At 43.2% G+C, this 16,657-nt stretch overlaps 1 protein-coding gene across 3 annotated transcripts in view; it reads right to left on the reverse strand.

Annotated features, from left to right (window-relative positions):
• Window positions 1–336: 336 nt before the first annotated feature.
• The window catches only part of lin9 (lin-9 DREAM MuvB core complex component), a 116,494-nt gene continuing 100,173 nt past the window's right edge, over window positions 337–16,657 (reverse strand). For all 3 annotated transcript variants that reach the window (XM_087984165.1, XM_043687285.2, XM_043687284.2), the window contains 3 exons: window positions 15,230–15,412; window positions 5,235–5,332; window positions 337–1,901 (listed from right to left, as the gene is read on the reverse strand). In XM_087984165.1, the coding sequence (XP_087840291.1) occupies window positions 1,796–1,901; window positions 5,235–5,332; window positions 15,230–15,412 (387 nt within the window). In that variant the 3' untranslated portion in view covers window positions 337–1,795. The remainder of the gene's footprint in view (window positions 1,902–5,234; window positions 5,333–15,229; window positions 15,413–16,657) is intronic.

The following is a 16,657-nucleotide window of genomic DNA, read 5'->3' on the forward strand; positions in this document are numbered from 1 at the left end:
CACAAAGTGAATTAGTAGTTTTGTGTGAACATGTGACCAGAACAACAATATAAAGGCACAACAGGAAGGGAAAGAGTGCACATAAAAGCAATAAGTGAATGAGAGAAAGGAAGATGTGTGCACAGAAGGATGGTGAGAGAGTACACCAGAGCAATTAAAGGATCCAGAGCAATTAAAACAGAAAAAAAAAGGAGGTATAGTACATTAGAAAGCAGAAACACAGACTGTACAAAAGGAGAAAGTATTAGACTTTAGTGTGAGAAAGACAAAAAGACGAAAGAAGTTTAAAAATCAAAAACTGATGGAAGGAACTAAACAGATGGAGGGGAGAGAGCCTTATCTTTAATTATATATTATCTTTATTTATAAATATTTAAAGCTGCTTTCAATTTTATACACCATACAAAAGGTAACATATCTGAAAAGGCAGTACTACATACACTAATTCTGATTTAATTACAACAGTATATAGAACTATCTGGTTGAAATTCCAAGAAACTTTGAGAGTGCAAGGGGAAGATGATTCTATTTACACTGAAAACTAGGAAGGGAGAAAGAAAAAAAAAAGAGAGGCACTAGTACTAACAAAAGATACAGACTTAAAAAAATTCAACCATAACCAAGTACAAAACTTGTTAAAGTTCGAAAATAATAGTTCTGTGAACATTTTTTTGCTTTTTTTTTTAAACATTTAAAAAGTCACCTCAGTTTCTCCATCCCAGGATTGCTCAATATTCAAAAATGGGTTATTTGGATCGATTCCCCCTAAACTTACACTTCAATTTGGAAATTTATTAAAGATTCAAAACTTTACAATAATCTACATTAAACTGGAAACACTTATTTACCCACTCATTACAATATAAACATTTAAACACATTTAAAAAGAACGACCAACTTTCACATGACAGGTTTGCTCCATTGCATCTCTTGCATGAACAGTCTTGTGATTTGGAGAGAGATGGGTGCAAAGAGAAAGGATGGGCAGTGTGGTGTAAGAGAACTTCAAGATATTTTCAATAGAATCCCAACCATCACAATAAACTACTTGTTTACACATTGGGGAATAGAAAGCTCCTCAGTTGCATGAAGTGATACACATTTTATCAATGTCTCCTGACAGTATCAACCCCTTCTCCAGACTTCTCACTGTGGCCCCACCAGCAGTGCAGAGAATCGCACAAAATAGATCTGATGAGTTTGGGATCTTTCCTCAAAGCCAGAGAGGAACATAGTATTGTGGTTGGGGGCTGATGGTGCTACACTGACTAAACCTGTTGAGTAGGACAGCAGGCCATTTAGTGACCAGAACCTGTCTCAAATGCTGCAGGAGAGAAATCAGGACAAAAACAGAGGCAGATGAAAAATCTCGAGCACCAGGGAACTCCAGGACTGGAAGATGCAACCAGTGCATCTGGAGATGGCCGTCACGACATTCCTTTTTGTGTTTTTAAAAATAAAAACTATTTACATTTTTACATAATTCAGCTCAACATCCCTCAGGATAAGTCAATATCTACCTCAGTTTACAGTTACTATTTACAGTTAGAGAAAGCATGAGTAATAAACCTTTAAATGGCCAAACATACAAAAATAAATCAGATTCCTGAAGAGCTCAGGCTGCTGCTGCTGCGCTACATATTTAATGAAAAAGTACAGAGTAAGAGCACAGAAATTGCTCTCCCTGTCACATGTGTTTTAGTTAAACTTAAAAAAAATCTTCTTTCCTTCTGCCACTCACTGGCTGAGGCTTCACCCCATGCGGCTGTCCTGGACAAAAGTTCATCACTTTCCTTCAATCCCTGTTGGTGTTGTTGGCCGTGAAGGCGTGGAGGTTCCCCATCTGGCTGAGGCCACTCTGGATGTGGGCAACGTGGATTTCAACATTGTTTTGGAAGCAGCTACGGAAACAATAACTTGTGTTTAGATCACCCATTTAACGAGGCAGAACATTTTGAAGTAGATTAGACCAAAAGGTGAACCAAAGAGGCAGACTTTGAGAATCAGAAAGAAGGGAAAGGGGTGGAGGGAATTCTTGTGCTTAGGATTTTGGCAGCTTGCAGATATGGTCAGCAGTGGTGGAGTAAATGTAGTTTGGAAATGTGGAAATTGTCAGACCTGGCATCTGTTATGGTGAAAGGTGTGATAAGACATCAGGTGAGCAGTGTGATGACAGAGGAGCAGTGGATAGAGCTAATGATGAGTGTCATGACAGATGTGGAAAGTAATGGTGGATTTTGGATAATATCACATATAGATCAGGAATAGGAGGAGGCCAAGGAGGTAGATCTTTGGGGGATTCCAGAGGTAGCAGAGTGGGAATGGGAATAAAAAAACCTTTGCAAGTGATATAACTGATAGGGTGCAGTGGAACTAGGCAACTTGGGAACAGCCATTCAGCCCCTCAAGCCTGTTCTACCACTCAATAATACTATGGCAGATCTGTGGCTTAACTCCATATACCCGTCTTTGGCCCAGATCCCTTAATACCTTTGCTTATCAAAAATTTATCCATAAAATAAAAGCAAATTACTGCGGATGCTGGAATCTGAAACCAAAAGAGAAAATGCTGGAAAATCTCAGCAGGTCTGGCAGCATCTGTAAGGAGAGAAAAGAGCTGACGTTTCGAGTCTAACTGACCCTTTGACAAACGGTCAGTTAGACTCGAAACGTCAGCTCTCTTCTGTCCTTACAGATGCTGCCAGACCTGCTGAGATTTTCTAAAAATGTATCCATCTTGGATTTAAAATTAACAACTGACCCAGCATCCATTGCCATTTGTGGAAGAGATGCCAAACATCTCCCACTCTGTGTGGATGTAGAAGTGCTTCCTGACATCTCTCCTGAAGGGTCTGGCCCTAATTCTCAGAATGTGTCCCCTAGTTGTAGAGTCTACAACCTATGGAAATAGTTTATCTACTCTGCAGTTTCCTGTTAATATCTTGAAGACTTTGATCAGATGACCCCTTCACCTTCTAAATTTGAGAGAGAACAGGCCTAATTTGTATTATCATTCCTTATAACTTAAACCTTGAAGTCCAGGTATCATTCTTGTAAATCTGTTATACTTCTCTAGGGCCAATATATTCTTTCTAAGGTGTAATGCCCAGATCTACTTAAAGTCCTCCAAGAGGGGTCTAACCAGGAATTTGTACAACTGCATCCTTGTATTCCAGTTCTCAAGATAGAAAGGTCAGCATTGTTAGCTTTCTTTCTGATTTTCTGTACCTGCGTGACTTTTGAAGCTTCGATACACCTGAAACCCTCCCTGAGGTCTCTTTGGACATACATTATATTTAACTTCATACCACCCAAAAGGTACCCTGATCTATAAATGCTCATTTTTATTGCTGATACTGAATTCCATCTGTGATGGGAAAGGGAGAGGCAGTTGCACCCAGGTACAGAATGAGGATGTTCTAGTCAAAAGCTTGAGAAGGGCAAGGAGGAAAGGTTTACGTTTGCCACAGTCACAGAGGATGTCATTTGGATTGTAACACTGATTAAGGATGTTTTGGTCCTCTGGCAAGGGGCTGAAAACTGAAGAGATTCAAACAAGGAATTCTAGCAGAGATGGGCACAGATTTAGTATGACAATACATTCACATACTTAAGGGAAAAGGGAATTACTGATGGGATCATTGTCTGCAAGACTAGAAAATTAATAGGAACATAGCAAGAGGAGTAGGCCATTTAGCCCATTGAATGTGTATCACAGCTGATCAAATAATTCAGTGTCTTTTACTCACCCCATCACTATTGGCCTACAAGTTGTTGGCCATCAGCAAATTATCAATCTCCAGCTTCAACATACTCAAAGACTGAGCCTCCACAGCCCCCTGAAGTAGAGAATTCCAAAGGATCACATCCTCTGAGTAAACTAATTTCCAAATTGGCCAGAAGTAGTACTCCCTTATTTTTAAATTGTGCCTCTGGTTCGAAACTCTCCAACCAGTGGAAACATCTGACTTGTATCTATACTGTCTATACCCCTTAAAGTATTCAGTAAGTTTCAGCGAGATCACCTCTCATTCTTCAAAACTTTACAAAATACAGGACAGTGTGCGCAATCTCTCTTCGTTAAACACTCCCACCATCCTGGGAACACGTCTGGAAGAGTGAATCTTCTTCAGCCAGTGAATGGTGATAAATTTAAATGGGAAAGTACAATTCTTCAGGAAAGGCAGCCATTGGAAACAAACAATATCACCTGGTGTGGAGACAGGAAGGGATGCTGAATGGCCTGCAGTTCAGCAGGAATGGGATCAAGAGAACAGTAGGCAACTCTTACAGATAACAGAGGGTGGTGTTTTTAAAAATTCTTTGATGGGATGTGGGTGATTCTGGCAAGACGGGCGTTTGCTGCCCATCTCTTATTGTCTTTGAATGGAGTGACAGTATGTTAGGCTTAAAAACAATTATCAAACCAGACCATTAAGGGTTAATTGCTCATGGCAATGAGCAACTGAAGGAAAGTGGAAAAGTACATGAAGAACAGCCTGCCTTGACTGGGAGGTAACCATGTGACATTATTTTCTGTGAGAAGTGTCCTGTTGTGCAGTTACATGGGGCTATCTGGATTTGTTTCTCAGCCTGTTTTGGAAAAGTACTGCAGTCATTATGAGGAGGAGGTGCAGCACAAAATCTAGATTCAGAAAAGTATCAATATCAGGGACCTTTCTCCACTCATCGGACTTTTCACTGCAGGGCTAGTGCCATGGAATAGGAGACAGAACCCAGAGTGTCATTGTCACCAAAGACCTCAATGAAGAGAAGGTAGTGTGAGACTCAGTCATCTCTAATATATGCTAAGTAAATTAAGCCAATCGATCTGCTTTATATTTAAATATATGCAGATTCTCGTATTAATCTTGATCATGCCTTAAAAAGTACCCATTAGGTATTTTCAGCCTGACAATACAGTGACTTGAGGCCACTGTTGTGGGTCTGGAGTCACGTGTGAGCCAAGCCAGACTAGGTAAGGATGGCAGATTTGCTTTCTTGAAGGATATTGGTTAAACCAATCTGTTTTTAGGAACAAGCGATTTTATAAGCTGGTCGCCATTGTGGAGGCCAGCTATCAATTTTGCATTCCTGAACTGAACTCCACCAGCACCCAGGAGGAGATGTAAACCCATGACCCCAGAGCATTTACCTCAGCATTACCACTACAACACCATCTTGCACATCCCTCCTGGCTGAACCTGTTTAGGAGGAAACCATGATCCACCTACCTTATGTTCGAAGCATCTATAGAACTTTTGATGTCATTCAAAGAGTCCGTCAATGATTTGAATTCAAAAGAGTTTAAGTCCCCTCCTTCTGCCAGACACTGTGGGGGGTCGGGGGTGGGTGGGAGAAGAAGACAGAAGTTCAGTGAATTCAGTTCCATTTAAAAAAGGCAGTCAATACTTAAACTCTGAAATGCAAAATGTGCATGACTTTAGAAGATAGAAGTCAGCCCATCAAAACTCAACTCTCCTACTCTGTTAGCAAGTTTTAAGAAGATTTGGAGCTCAGGTGGAGGTTCTGGATGTAGGTTTGTTCGCTGAGCTGAAAGGTTAATTTTCAGACATTTCGTCACCATAGAGTCATGGATGTACAGCATGGAAACAGATCCTTCAGTCCAACCCGTCCATGCCGACCAGATATCCCAACCCAATCTAGTCCCACCTGCCAGCACCCGGCCCATATCCCTCCTAACCCTTCCTATTCATATACCCATCCAAATGCTTCATAAATGTTGCAATTGTACCAGCCTCCACCACATCCTCTGGCAGCTCATTCCATACACGTACCACCCTCTGTGTGAAAGAGTTGCCCCTTAGGTCTCTTTTATATCTTTCCCCTCTCACCCTAAACCTATGCCCTCTAGTTCTGGACTCCCTGCAGCTCATAATTTTGTAAACCTCTATAAGGTCACCCCCCCAACCTCTGATGCTCCAGGGAAAACAGCCCCAGCCTGTTCAGCCTCTCCCTATAGCTCAAATTCTCCAACCCTAGCAACATCCTTGTAAATCTTTTCTGAACCCTTTCAAGTTTCACAACATCTTTCCGATATACTAGGTAACATCTTCAGTGAGCCTCCGGATGAAGCACTGCTGGTGTTTCCTCTTTTCTATTTATACATTTAGGTTTCCTGGAGTTGGTGATGTCATTTGCTGTAGTGACATCATTTCCTGTTCTTTTTCTCAGAGGGTGGTAAAGGGGATCCAAGTCAATGTGTTTGTTGATAGAGTTCCGATTAGAATGCCATGCTTCTAGGAATTCTCGTGCGTGTCTTTGTTTGGCTTGTCCGAGGATGGATGTGTTGTCCTAGTCAGAGTGGTGTCCTTCCTTATCTGAACGTAAGGATACTAGTGAGAGAGGGTCATGTCGTTTGTGGCTAGTTGATGTTCATGTATCCTGGTGGCTAGTTTATGGCTTGGAAATGACTGCCAGACTACTCAGACCCCTTGGCATCATGGTAGCCCACAAACCCACCAACACACTAAAACAGCAGCTAATGAACTTGAAAAACCCCATACAGACAACAAGCAAAACTAATGTCATTTACAAAATACCAAGAACTATAACAAACACTACATTGGACAAACAGGCAGAAAACCAGTCACCAGGATACATGAACATCAACTAGCCACAAAGCGACATGACCCTCTCTCACTGGTATCTTTATATACGGATGAGGAAGGACACCACTTCGACTGGGACAACACATTCATCCTAGGATGAACCAAAGAGAGACACGCACGAAAATTCCTAGAATCATGGCATTCCAACCGGAAACTAACACATTGACTTGGATCCCATTAACCACGCCCTGCGAAAGAGAACAGGAAATGATGTCACCACAGGACAATGACAACACACTCAGTCACTCCCCTGGGCTGCTCCCAGGGCCTTTTCTTACGAATGCCCTGAAAATCATGCAAGTGCAGCCTGGTATTTACATGTTTCTCTGCTTAGCTATTACCATTGCTCAAAATCCACAGTGATTGTTGACTGAAGCCCTCAACTCTCCGTCAGATAATTCCTGATGGAGTTATTGTTCAAGGACTGACTGCCAGACTATGAACCTTGTCTCGTACAAGACGAAAGGCTTGGTCAGATCAAAGAATCAATGTGACAATTACCCCATTATTACTGCATGACTTGAGAGATTAGGAAGGTCTCTCCTTTGATCTTAGTTCGGATTCACATAGCCAGTTTGAGCTGGGATGAGTAGTGAATGCTGCTATAATTGCTTCAGTCAAGATGAAGACCTTCCACTCGTCTACACATTGCAACAGCTTTTGCAATAATGTGGGTGTGGAGAGAGTTATACTGTGGACCTGTGAGGACAGTTTGCTGACATACAAGGTGTGCCTTGCTCAAAGGACAGTGACCATTTGCAGAAAGGTACATTAGGGTAAGCCTTATCACCTGTAGCTCAGTAAAAGAGCCAACGCTTTCAACCGAAGAGAGAAGAGGTGGTCTAAACTAATCTGCAGTGTTAGTTATTTTACAGCAACGGCACAATAGATGTGTATAATATATGCAGATGATAAAATAAAATTGCAAAGGGATGTTAATAGACTAGGTGAATGGGCAAGATTGTGGGAGATGGAGTTCAATGTAAGCAAGTGTGAGGTTATCCAAGGTATGTCCTAGCTGGTTATGAAGTTAAATACAATTGATGTCCAAAGAGACTGGGGGGAATTCAGGTGCATAGATCTTTAAAATGTCATAAAATAATCAAGACAGATAGTGGAAAGCTAGCTTTTATATCCTGAGGACAGGGGTATAAGAATGCAGAAGTTATGTTGCAGTTCCACAAAACCCTGGCTAGACCCCACTTGGAGTACTCTGAGCAGATCTGGGCCCACACTTTTGGGATCATACATTGGCCATGGAGGAAATATAACATAGGTTTAGAAAAATGATATCTGGACTTCATAGGGTTACGAGGAGCAATTATACACATCAGGCATGTTTTCTCTAGAATTTAGAAGATTAAGGAGTAGTCTGACTGAAGTCTTCAAGATATTAACAGGAAGAGACAGGGTAGATACTCTATTCCCACTGGTTGGGGATTCTAGAACCAGGGGGCACATTCTGAGAATTAGGGCTGGATTGTTCACGAGAGGTGTTAGGAAGTACTTGTACACACAGAGTGATAGATATTTCACATTCTCGTCCACAAATGACAGTGAATGCTGGATCAGATGTTAGATTTAAATCTGAGATTGATACATTTTTGATAAGTCATGGTATTAAGGGATATGGATTTAAGGCAGGTATATGGAGCTAGACTACAGACAACTGTGATCTCACAAATGACAGAACAGGATCAAGGGGCTGAATGGCTTACACCTGTTCCTTTGTTCCTCTACACCCACACCCACACAGTTCAGTGTGATTTGGAAGGTGCACTTTTTTTTGACAATGATGTGGAGTGGGAAGAAGCTTTGTGAAGCAAGAACACTGACAAATGTTTAGTTTGAATGGCCAGTTTCTGCTGGATAAATTCAACTAAGGCAAATGAGTAGTGCATAATGCCAATTTTACTCAGTGACTGCCACTCACTTACAGAAACCAATTAGCTCTGCTCAATTTCACTACATCAAATCTACATTCTGACTGGCCAGAGTAAACCTTCGCCCGTCACGCTCATGCTGGTTGCTGTGGTTCTGTTCGCCGAGCTGGAAGTTTTTGTTGCAAACGTTTCGTCCCCTGTCTAGGTGACATCCTCAGTGCTTGGGAGCCTCCTGTGAAGCGCTTCTGTGGTGTTTCCTCCGACATTTATAGTGGCCTGTCCCTGCCGCTTCCAGTTGTCAGTTTCAGCTGTCCGCTGTAGTGGCCGGTATATTGGGTCCAGGTCGATGTGTTTGTTGACGGAGTTTGTGGATGAGTGCCAAGCTTCTAGGAATTCCCTGGCTGTTCTTTGTTTGGCTTGCCCTATAATGGTAGTGTTGTCCCAGTCAAATTCATGTTGCTTGTCGTCTGCGTGTGTGGCTACTAGGGATAGCTGGTCGTGTCGTTTCGTGGCTAGTTGATGTTCGTGGATGCGGATAGTTAGCTGTCTTCCTATGTAGTGTTTTGTGCAGTCCTTGCATGGGATTTTATACACTACATTAGTTTTGCTCATGCTGGGTATCGGGTCCTTCGTTTTGGTGAGTTGTTGTCTGAGCGTGGCTGTTGGTTTGTGTGCTGTTATAAGTCCTAGTGGTCGCAGTAGTCTGGCTGTCATTTCAGAGATGTTCTTGATGTATGGTAGTGTGGTTAGTCCGTTGGGTTGCGGCATGTCCTCGTTCTGTTGTCTCTCCCTTAGGCATCTGTTGATGAAATTGCGAGGATATCTGTTTTTTGCGAATACCTTGTACAGGTGTTCCTCTTCCTCTTTTTGCAATTCTGGTGTGCTCAGTGTGTTGTGGCCCCTTTGAATAGTGTCTTGATGCAACTTCGTTTGTGTGTATTGGGGTGGTTGCTTTCATAGTTCAGGACTTGGTCTGTGTGTGTGGCTTTCCTGTGTACCTTAGTGGTGAATTCTCCGTTTGGTGTTCTCTGTACCGTCACGTCTAGGAATGGGAATTGGTTGTCCTTTTCTTTCTCTCTCGTGAATCGGATTCCTGTGAGTGTGGAGTTGATGATCCGGTGTGTATTCTCTATTTCCGTGTTTTTAATGATTACAAAGGTGTCATCAACGTATCTGACCCAGAGTTTGGGTTGAATTTGTGGTAAGACTGTTTGTTCTAACCTTTGCATTACTGGACAGGGGACAAAACGTTTGCAACAAAAACTTCCAGCTCGGCGAGCAGAACCACAGCGACGAGCACCCGAGCTACAAATCTTCTCCCAAACTTTGATCATGCTAGTTTCTCACTATTCATTAGCCCTGTTCACAGACGTGATTTCACCAGGATCTGTCACCCTAACCTCTGGCAGCTTTCCCTCCTTAGGACATCTCACCTGATTCTACTCCCTCTTCATTCTCTGCTACCACCCTAGATTTCTCCCTGAAATCTTTTCGCCACTTGTCTCCCTCAGGCTTTGCACAGGAACGTTAGCAGCCTTCTGTCTCGTTACGATGGGGGCTTGCGGCAGTAGTTGACTCTGTGCTAAGCATCGACTGTGTGCCTCCAAAGCCCCACACAGCAGAGGGAGACGGTGGGCTGAAAAGAAGGATAATTTGCTGGCCTCTTCTTTCTCTAGACCATCTCCTTGGCCAGCTGAGTTTTCTTTGTTACTGCTTGCTTCTTCTACTGCCTCTCCAGAGGTCACAACCAACAGAGATTGTGATGATTAAAAGCAGAGTACTGTAGGAGCTGGAGATCTGAAATAAGAACAGAAATTCTGGAGAAACTCAGCAGGTCTGGTAGCAGCTGTGGATAGAGAAAGAGAGTTACCGTTTCTAGTCTTGTATGACATTTTCTCTTGAGTTTCCGAAGAGGAGTCACACTGATCTTGAAACACTAACTTTGTTTCTCTCTCCAGCATTTGTAGTACTTTGCTTTTATTTGCATGTTTAATTCATTGCCACTTCTCCAAACAAGTTTTGGAGGGAATGCTGAGCAACAGGATTTACATGTACTTGGAAAGGCAAGGACTAATTCAGGACAGGGGTTAGATCAGAGTGGTGCTGGAAAAGCACAGCAAGTCAGGCAGCATCTGAGGAGCAGAAAAATCGACGTTTCGGGCAAAAGCCCTTCAGCAGGAATGGAGGCAGTGAGCTTCCAGGGTGGAGAGATAAAAGTGGAGTGGGGGGGTGGGGAGAAGGTAGCAAAGACTGATTCGGGACAGTCATCATGGGAAATTTGTGCATGGAAAATAGTGTCTCACTAATTTGATTGCGTTTTTTGAAGTAACGAAGAGGATTGAGGACGACAGAGCAGTGGATGTTCAACAAGGATCCTCATGGTAAACTGGTTAGCAAGGTCAGATCACATGGAATAGAGGGAGAACTAGCTATTTGGATACAGAACTGGCTCAAAGATAGAAGACAGAGGCTGGTGGTGGAGGGTTGTTTTTCATCCATGGTCCTGGAGAGTATTGTTGAACAAAGAGACCTTGGAGTGGAGGTTCATAGTTCCTGGAAAGTGGAGTCGCAGGTAGATAGGATAGTGAAGGCAGCATTTGGTATGCTTTCCTTTATTTGATCAGTGTAGGAGTTGGGAGGTCATGTTGCGGCACAGGATATTGATTAGGTCACTTTTGGAATACTGCATGCAATTCTGTCTCCCTGCTGCAGGAAGAAGGTTGTGAAAGTTGGAAGCATTCGGAAAAAATTTACAAGGATGCTGCCAGAGTTGGAGGGTTTGAGTTATAGGACAGGCTGAATAGACTGGGGCTAGTTTCCCTGGAGGGTTGGAGGTTGAAGGGTGACCTTACAGAAGTTTATAAAATCATGAGGAGCATGGATAGGATAAGTAGACAAGGTCCTTTCCCAGGCTGGGCAAGTCCAAAACTAGAGGGTATAGGTTGAAGATTTAAAAGGACTAAAGGGGCAACTGTTTATCAGCAGGGGGTGGTGAGTGTATGGAATGAGCTGCCAGTGGAAGTGGTGGAGGCTGGTACAATTACAATGGTTAAAAGGCATCTGGATAGGTATATGAATATGATGGTTTAGAGGTATACTGGCCAAATACTGGAAAATGGGACTAAATTTATTTCAGATATGTGGTTGGCATGGATGAGTTGGACCGAAGGGTCAGTGTCTGTGCTCTATATCTCTATGACTCCATATGCCTACTTTGAAGAAGTTCTGCTTTTCTCTGATGGGATTTCTGTTTGAATCTTTCAGTTTATTCGCTCACACTGCTTTCTATTCCCCTCCTAGTGTTTTATAAAGTATTGGCCAAACGTGCTTTCAAAGCCACATCTCCTTCCTCTGTGACTGTGTTGATGTTGGCACGGTGGCTCAGTAGTTAGCCCTGCTGCCTCACACCGCCAGGGACCCGGGTTCGATTCCAGCCTCGAATGACTATCTATTTGGTGTTTGCACATTCTCCCAGTGTCTGCGTGGGTTTCCTCCCACAGTGCAAAGATGTGCAAGTTAGGTGAATTGGCTAAGCTAAATTGCCCATAGTATTCAGGGATGTGTAGGTTAGGTGCATTAGTCAGGGGTAAATGTTGAGTAATTGGGTCGGGGAATGGGTCTGGGTGAGTTACTCTTCGGTGGGTTGGTGTGGACTTGTTGTGCCAAATGGCCTGTTTCCACACTGTAGGGATTCTGTGATTTTCTATGATCTTCATTCACTACTTTCAACCGTCCTTGTAGCAGAAGTACAGATGCCCAGGAGGTCATAACCCAGTGACAGTTCACCATACAAAGTTAAAGTCCTGTTGTCCATCTGATGAAGGTGGCTGAACAAGGACAGATGTTGGTGACTTAGCAATGAATGTACTGAATTGACTGAATTGGCATGCTCCAAGACCTCCAAGTTGTGAAGAGACACCCAGGATAGGCTCGAGACAGTGAAGTTGGAAACAGTTCAGCCTTTGTGTTCAAGTTTCCACACTGTAGTGGGGATGAAGACTCGGGTTTGGTAGATCTGCGGGTTGCTGTTATTCCACACTCATTCACCTTGGCAAGAACAGCTGCAGCTTTTGTCATGTGTGCTGATTTCAGGATCAAATCATACATTGCTGGGTGACTGTGAAGCTTAGATATATGAAGCTATCAACAGCCTCTGACGTCATGTTATCAGTGCTAATAAAGACAGTATGGCGACGTCCTGTACGATGAAGTCTGTTTTCCTGATGCTGACATCAAATCAAGCTCTTTGCAGGTCTGAGGAAGTGTGTCCATTTGCTGCTACAGGGGTGTCTTATTAGTATAGGTTTGTCAGTATCAAGAAACACTCTGAAGACTTGATGCATCTTTGCCTTGGATCTCAGGCAAGCAAGACTAAACACAGCGTTCCCTCAGTTCTGGTATATAAAAGTAAACAACCTTCAGATGAGATGAAAGCATGTGACAACAAAGGAGAACATGCCAAAGAGTGATGGTACCAGAACTTAACTCTGTTCAACCCCATCAGCAGATCTCAAAGATCTCAAAATTGGAGATATAGTGGACAGCGAAGAAGGTTACCTCAATTACAACAGGATCTTGACCAGATAGGCCAATGAGCTGAGAAGTGACAGATGGAGTTTAATTTAGATAAATGTGAGGTGCTGCATTTTGGAAAGGCAAATCAGGCTTGTACACTTACTGGTAAGGTCCTGGGGAGTGTTGCTGAACAAAAAGAGACCTTAGGGTGAAGGTTCATAGCTCTTTGAAAGTGGAGTCGCAGGCAGATAGGATAGTGAAGGTGGCGTTTGGTATGCTTTCCTTTATTGGTCAGAGTATTGAGTACAGGAGCTGGGAGGTCATGTTGCAGCTGTACAGGACATTGGTTAGGCCACTGTTGGAATATTGTGTGCAATTCTGGTCTCCTTCGTATCAGAAGGATGTTGTGAAACTCGAAAGGGTTCAGGAAAGATTTACAAGGATGTTGCCAGAGTTGGAGGATTTGAGCTACAGGGAGAGGCTGAACAGGCTGGGGCTGTTTTCCCCAGGAGCGTCGGAGGCTGAGGGGTGACCTCATAGAGGTTTATAAAATTATGAGGGGCATAGATAGGTTAAATAGGCAAAGTCTTTTCCCTGGGGTGGGGGAGTCCAGAACTAGAGGGCATAGGTTTAGGGTGAGAGGGGAAAGATATAAAAGAGACCTAAGGGGCAACTCTTTCACACAGAGGGTGGTACGTGTATGGAATGAGCTGCCAGAGGAAGTGGTGGAGGCTGGTACAATTGCAACATTTAAGAGACATTTGGATGGGTATATGAATAGGAAGGGTTTGGAGGGATTTGGGCCGGGTGCTGGCAAGTGGGACTAGATTGGATTGGGATATCTGGTCGGCATGGACGGATTGGACCGAAGGGTCTGTTTCTGTGCTGTACATCTCTATGACTCTATAACTTAAGATTCTACTGGATGGTTTAGAAGCTGAACTGGGCTATGGTTACATCACAAGAAGAAATTACTTGAATACCAGAAAGGTATATTTTGCAAGGTCATAGAGTAAGAGGATCTGGAGGCTTTAGAAAAATGCAAAAGAGGTTTACCAGGATGTCAACTGGATTGGACTGAATTATCTATGAGGATAAGAAGAACAAATTTGGATTGTTTTTACTAGAGCTTTGAAAGATGGGGGTGAGCTTTTGCAAGTAAATAAAATTATGAGATTAAAAATCACAACACCAGGTTATAGTCCAACAGGTTTAATTGGAAGCACCTGTTGGACTATAACCTGGTGTTGTGTGATTTTTAACTTTGTACACCCCAGTCCAACACCGGCATCTCCGAATCAAAATTATGAGAGGCATGGATATGGTGGATAGTCTGAGACTTTTGCCCAAGTCAGAAATACTAGAGGCATAAATTTGAGAAGCAAGGAGATGTGCGAGGAAAGGATTTTACACAGATGGCTGGTAAGTTCCTGGAACATGCTGCCAGGGCGGTGATAGAGACAAATAGGATAGCAAGGTTTAAGAGGCATTTAGACAGATACGTCGACAGGCAAGGAATAGATCCATATCACTCATGTTGCAGGCAGATGAAATTACTTTAGAATGGCATCATGGTTGGCACAGACATGGTGGGGGCGAAGGGGCTGTTCCCATGCTGTACTGTTCTAAGAGCAGGAAAAGTGGAATTCATTAGATTGCTTTCTCAAAGAGCTGATATGGAGACAATGGGTTGAATTTTTCCCTTCTCTAAATTCATTCCATATGTGTAAAAAGTGCAGACTAATAAGATTTGTACTCAGTTACTAAGCAGGATTTTTCTGCCTCCCACTAACATGCAGCAATGTCAGAGTAAACCTGATGGCACAAACCTCAGATCTGTGGCTTTTTAAAAAATTCTCAGGATGTCAGTGAGACTCAAAAGGTCCATCTTTAGTTACACTACAGGGCAACTAGATGACTTGCTTGACCACAGAGGGCATTATAGCATCAACAACTACAGAGACTGGAGCACTTGTAGGCAACACCAGATATAGGCAGCGGCTGGGTTTGTTATAACAATACTGAGTGAGCTGCAAATCCAATGATTGGCAACATAATTTTTAATCTGGCAATGAACTACAAATGACAGGACTATGAAATTAAATTTCACAATTTACCCAGACTGTATAGAAGATCACAGCCTTGAGGTTGTAAAGCCTACCAGCACGACTGCAGCCTGGGTCTGAACGCTGGCCTTACCTTTATCTGTAGTAGCACAGCTGTCAACCTGGCTATTAGATCAGTGAGATTTTCATTCCTCACGCTGGCCTGCCCAGTTTGTGATGTGTTTGCCTGTCGTACAAGTTCATGAGCTTCCTCCTCACACCTCCTGCGCATATCTGTGGGCTGGTCCATGGGTTGCAAGCCCTGGTCAGGAGCAAGCTAATCATTTTTAAGACAAAAAAAAGCAAATATGGCAAGGTGAACCAATGCACAAACTCTCAGCCACTGCACATCAAATGTTGCCTAAAGTTAGACTGACAGAATGGAACACAAAGTCAACAAGCTGCATTTTATGGAGTGACTTCCAAGACAGTTCACAGAAGTCTCAGTTTGACATTGGGCTGTATAAAGAGATAAAAGGATTGGTAACTGTAGGTTTTAAGGAGCAACTGAAAAGAGATTTCAGGAGCAAATATCGGAACTGAGGCAGCAGATGATATTGCCAACAAGGGTGAAATGATGAAAATTAAGAATTGGATGCATTGAGTCACAGAGTTATACAAAACGGAAACAGATCCTTCAGTCCAACTCGGCCACGTGTACCATAATCCCACTCTGACCTAGTCCCATTTGCCAGCATTTGGCCCATATTCCTCCAAACGCTTCTTATTCATATCCCCATCCAGATGCCTTTGCAATGTTGCAATTGTACCAGCCTCCACCATTTCCTCTGGCAGCTCATTCCATACATGCACCATCCTCTGCGTGGAAAAGTTGTCCTTCAGGTCCCTTTTAAATCTTCCTCTTCTTACCTTAAACCTATGCTCTCTACTTTGGACTCCCCTACTGTGGGAAAAAGATCTTGACTATTCACCCTATCCGTGCCCCTCATGACTTTATAAACCTTTTGAAGGTCACCTCTCAGCCTCCAACACTCCAGGGAAAACCCCCAGCTGAATGAGCCTCACCCTATAGCTCAAACCCTCTAATCCCAGCAATATCCTTCTTTCCAATAGCAGGGAGACCTGCAGTGAACACAGTATTCTAAAAGTGGCTTCAATGTCCTGCTCAGCCACAACAGGACGTCCCAAATTTGAGATTGGCTGCACTGACAAACGAAGGCAAGCGTGCCAAATGCCTTCTTTACCATACATTCCACCTATGACACTACGTTCAAGGAACTAGGCACCTGTACCCCCTCTGTCTGTTTCTTCAGCAACACTCCCAGGGCCCTGCCATTAGCTGTAGAAGTCCTGCCCTGGTTTGCATTATCGGGGCGGCATGGTTGGAGTAATCCAGATATTACTACCCTCAAGGACCTAAATTTTAACCGCTTGCCTAACTTCCTTTAATCTCTCTGCAGAACCTCGTCCCTTTCTCTACCTATTTCGTTGGTACCAACATGTACAATCAGCTTCTGCTGGTCATTCTCTCTTTTCAGAATATTCTACACCAGCTCTGAGA

The sequence above is a fragment of the Chiloscyllium plagiosum genome, unplaced genomic scaffold, assembly GCF_037043375.1.
Source record: "Chiloscyllium plagiosum isolate Xiang-an unplaced genomic scaffold, Cpla_swu_hap1 HiC_scaffold_3, whole genome shotgun sequence".
Lineage (NCBI taxonomy): Eukaryota > Metazoa > Chordata > Chondrichthyes > Orectolobiformes > Hemiscylliidae > Chiloscyllium > Chiloscyllium plagiosum.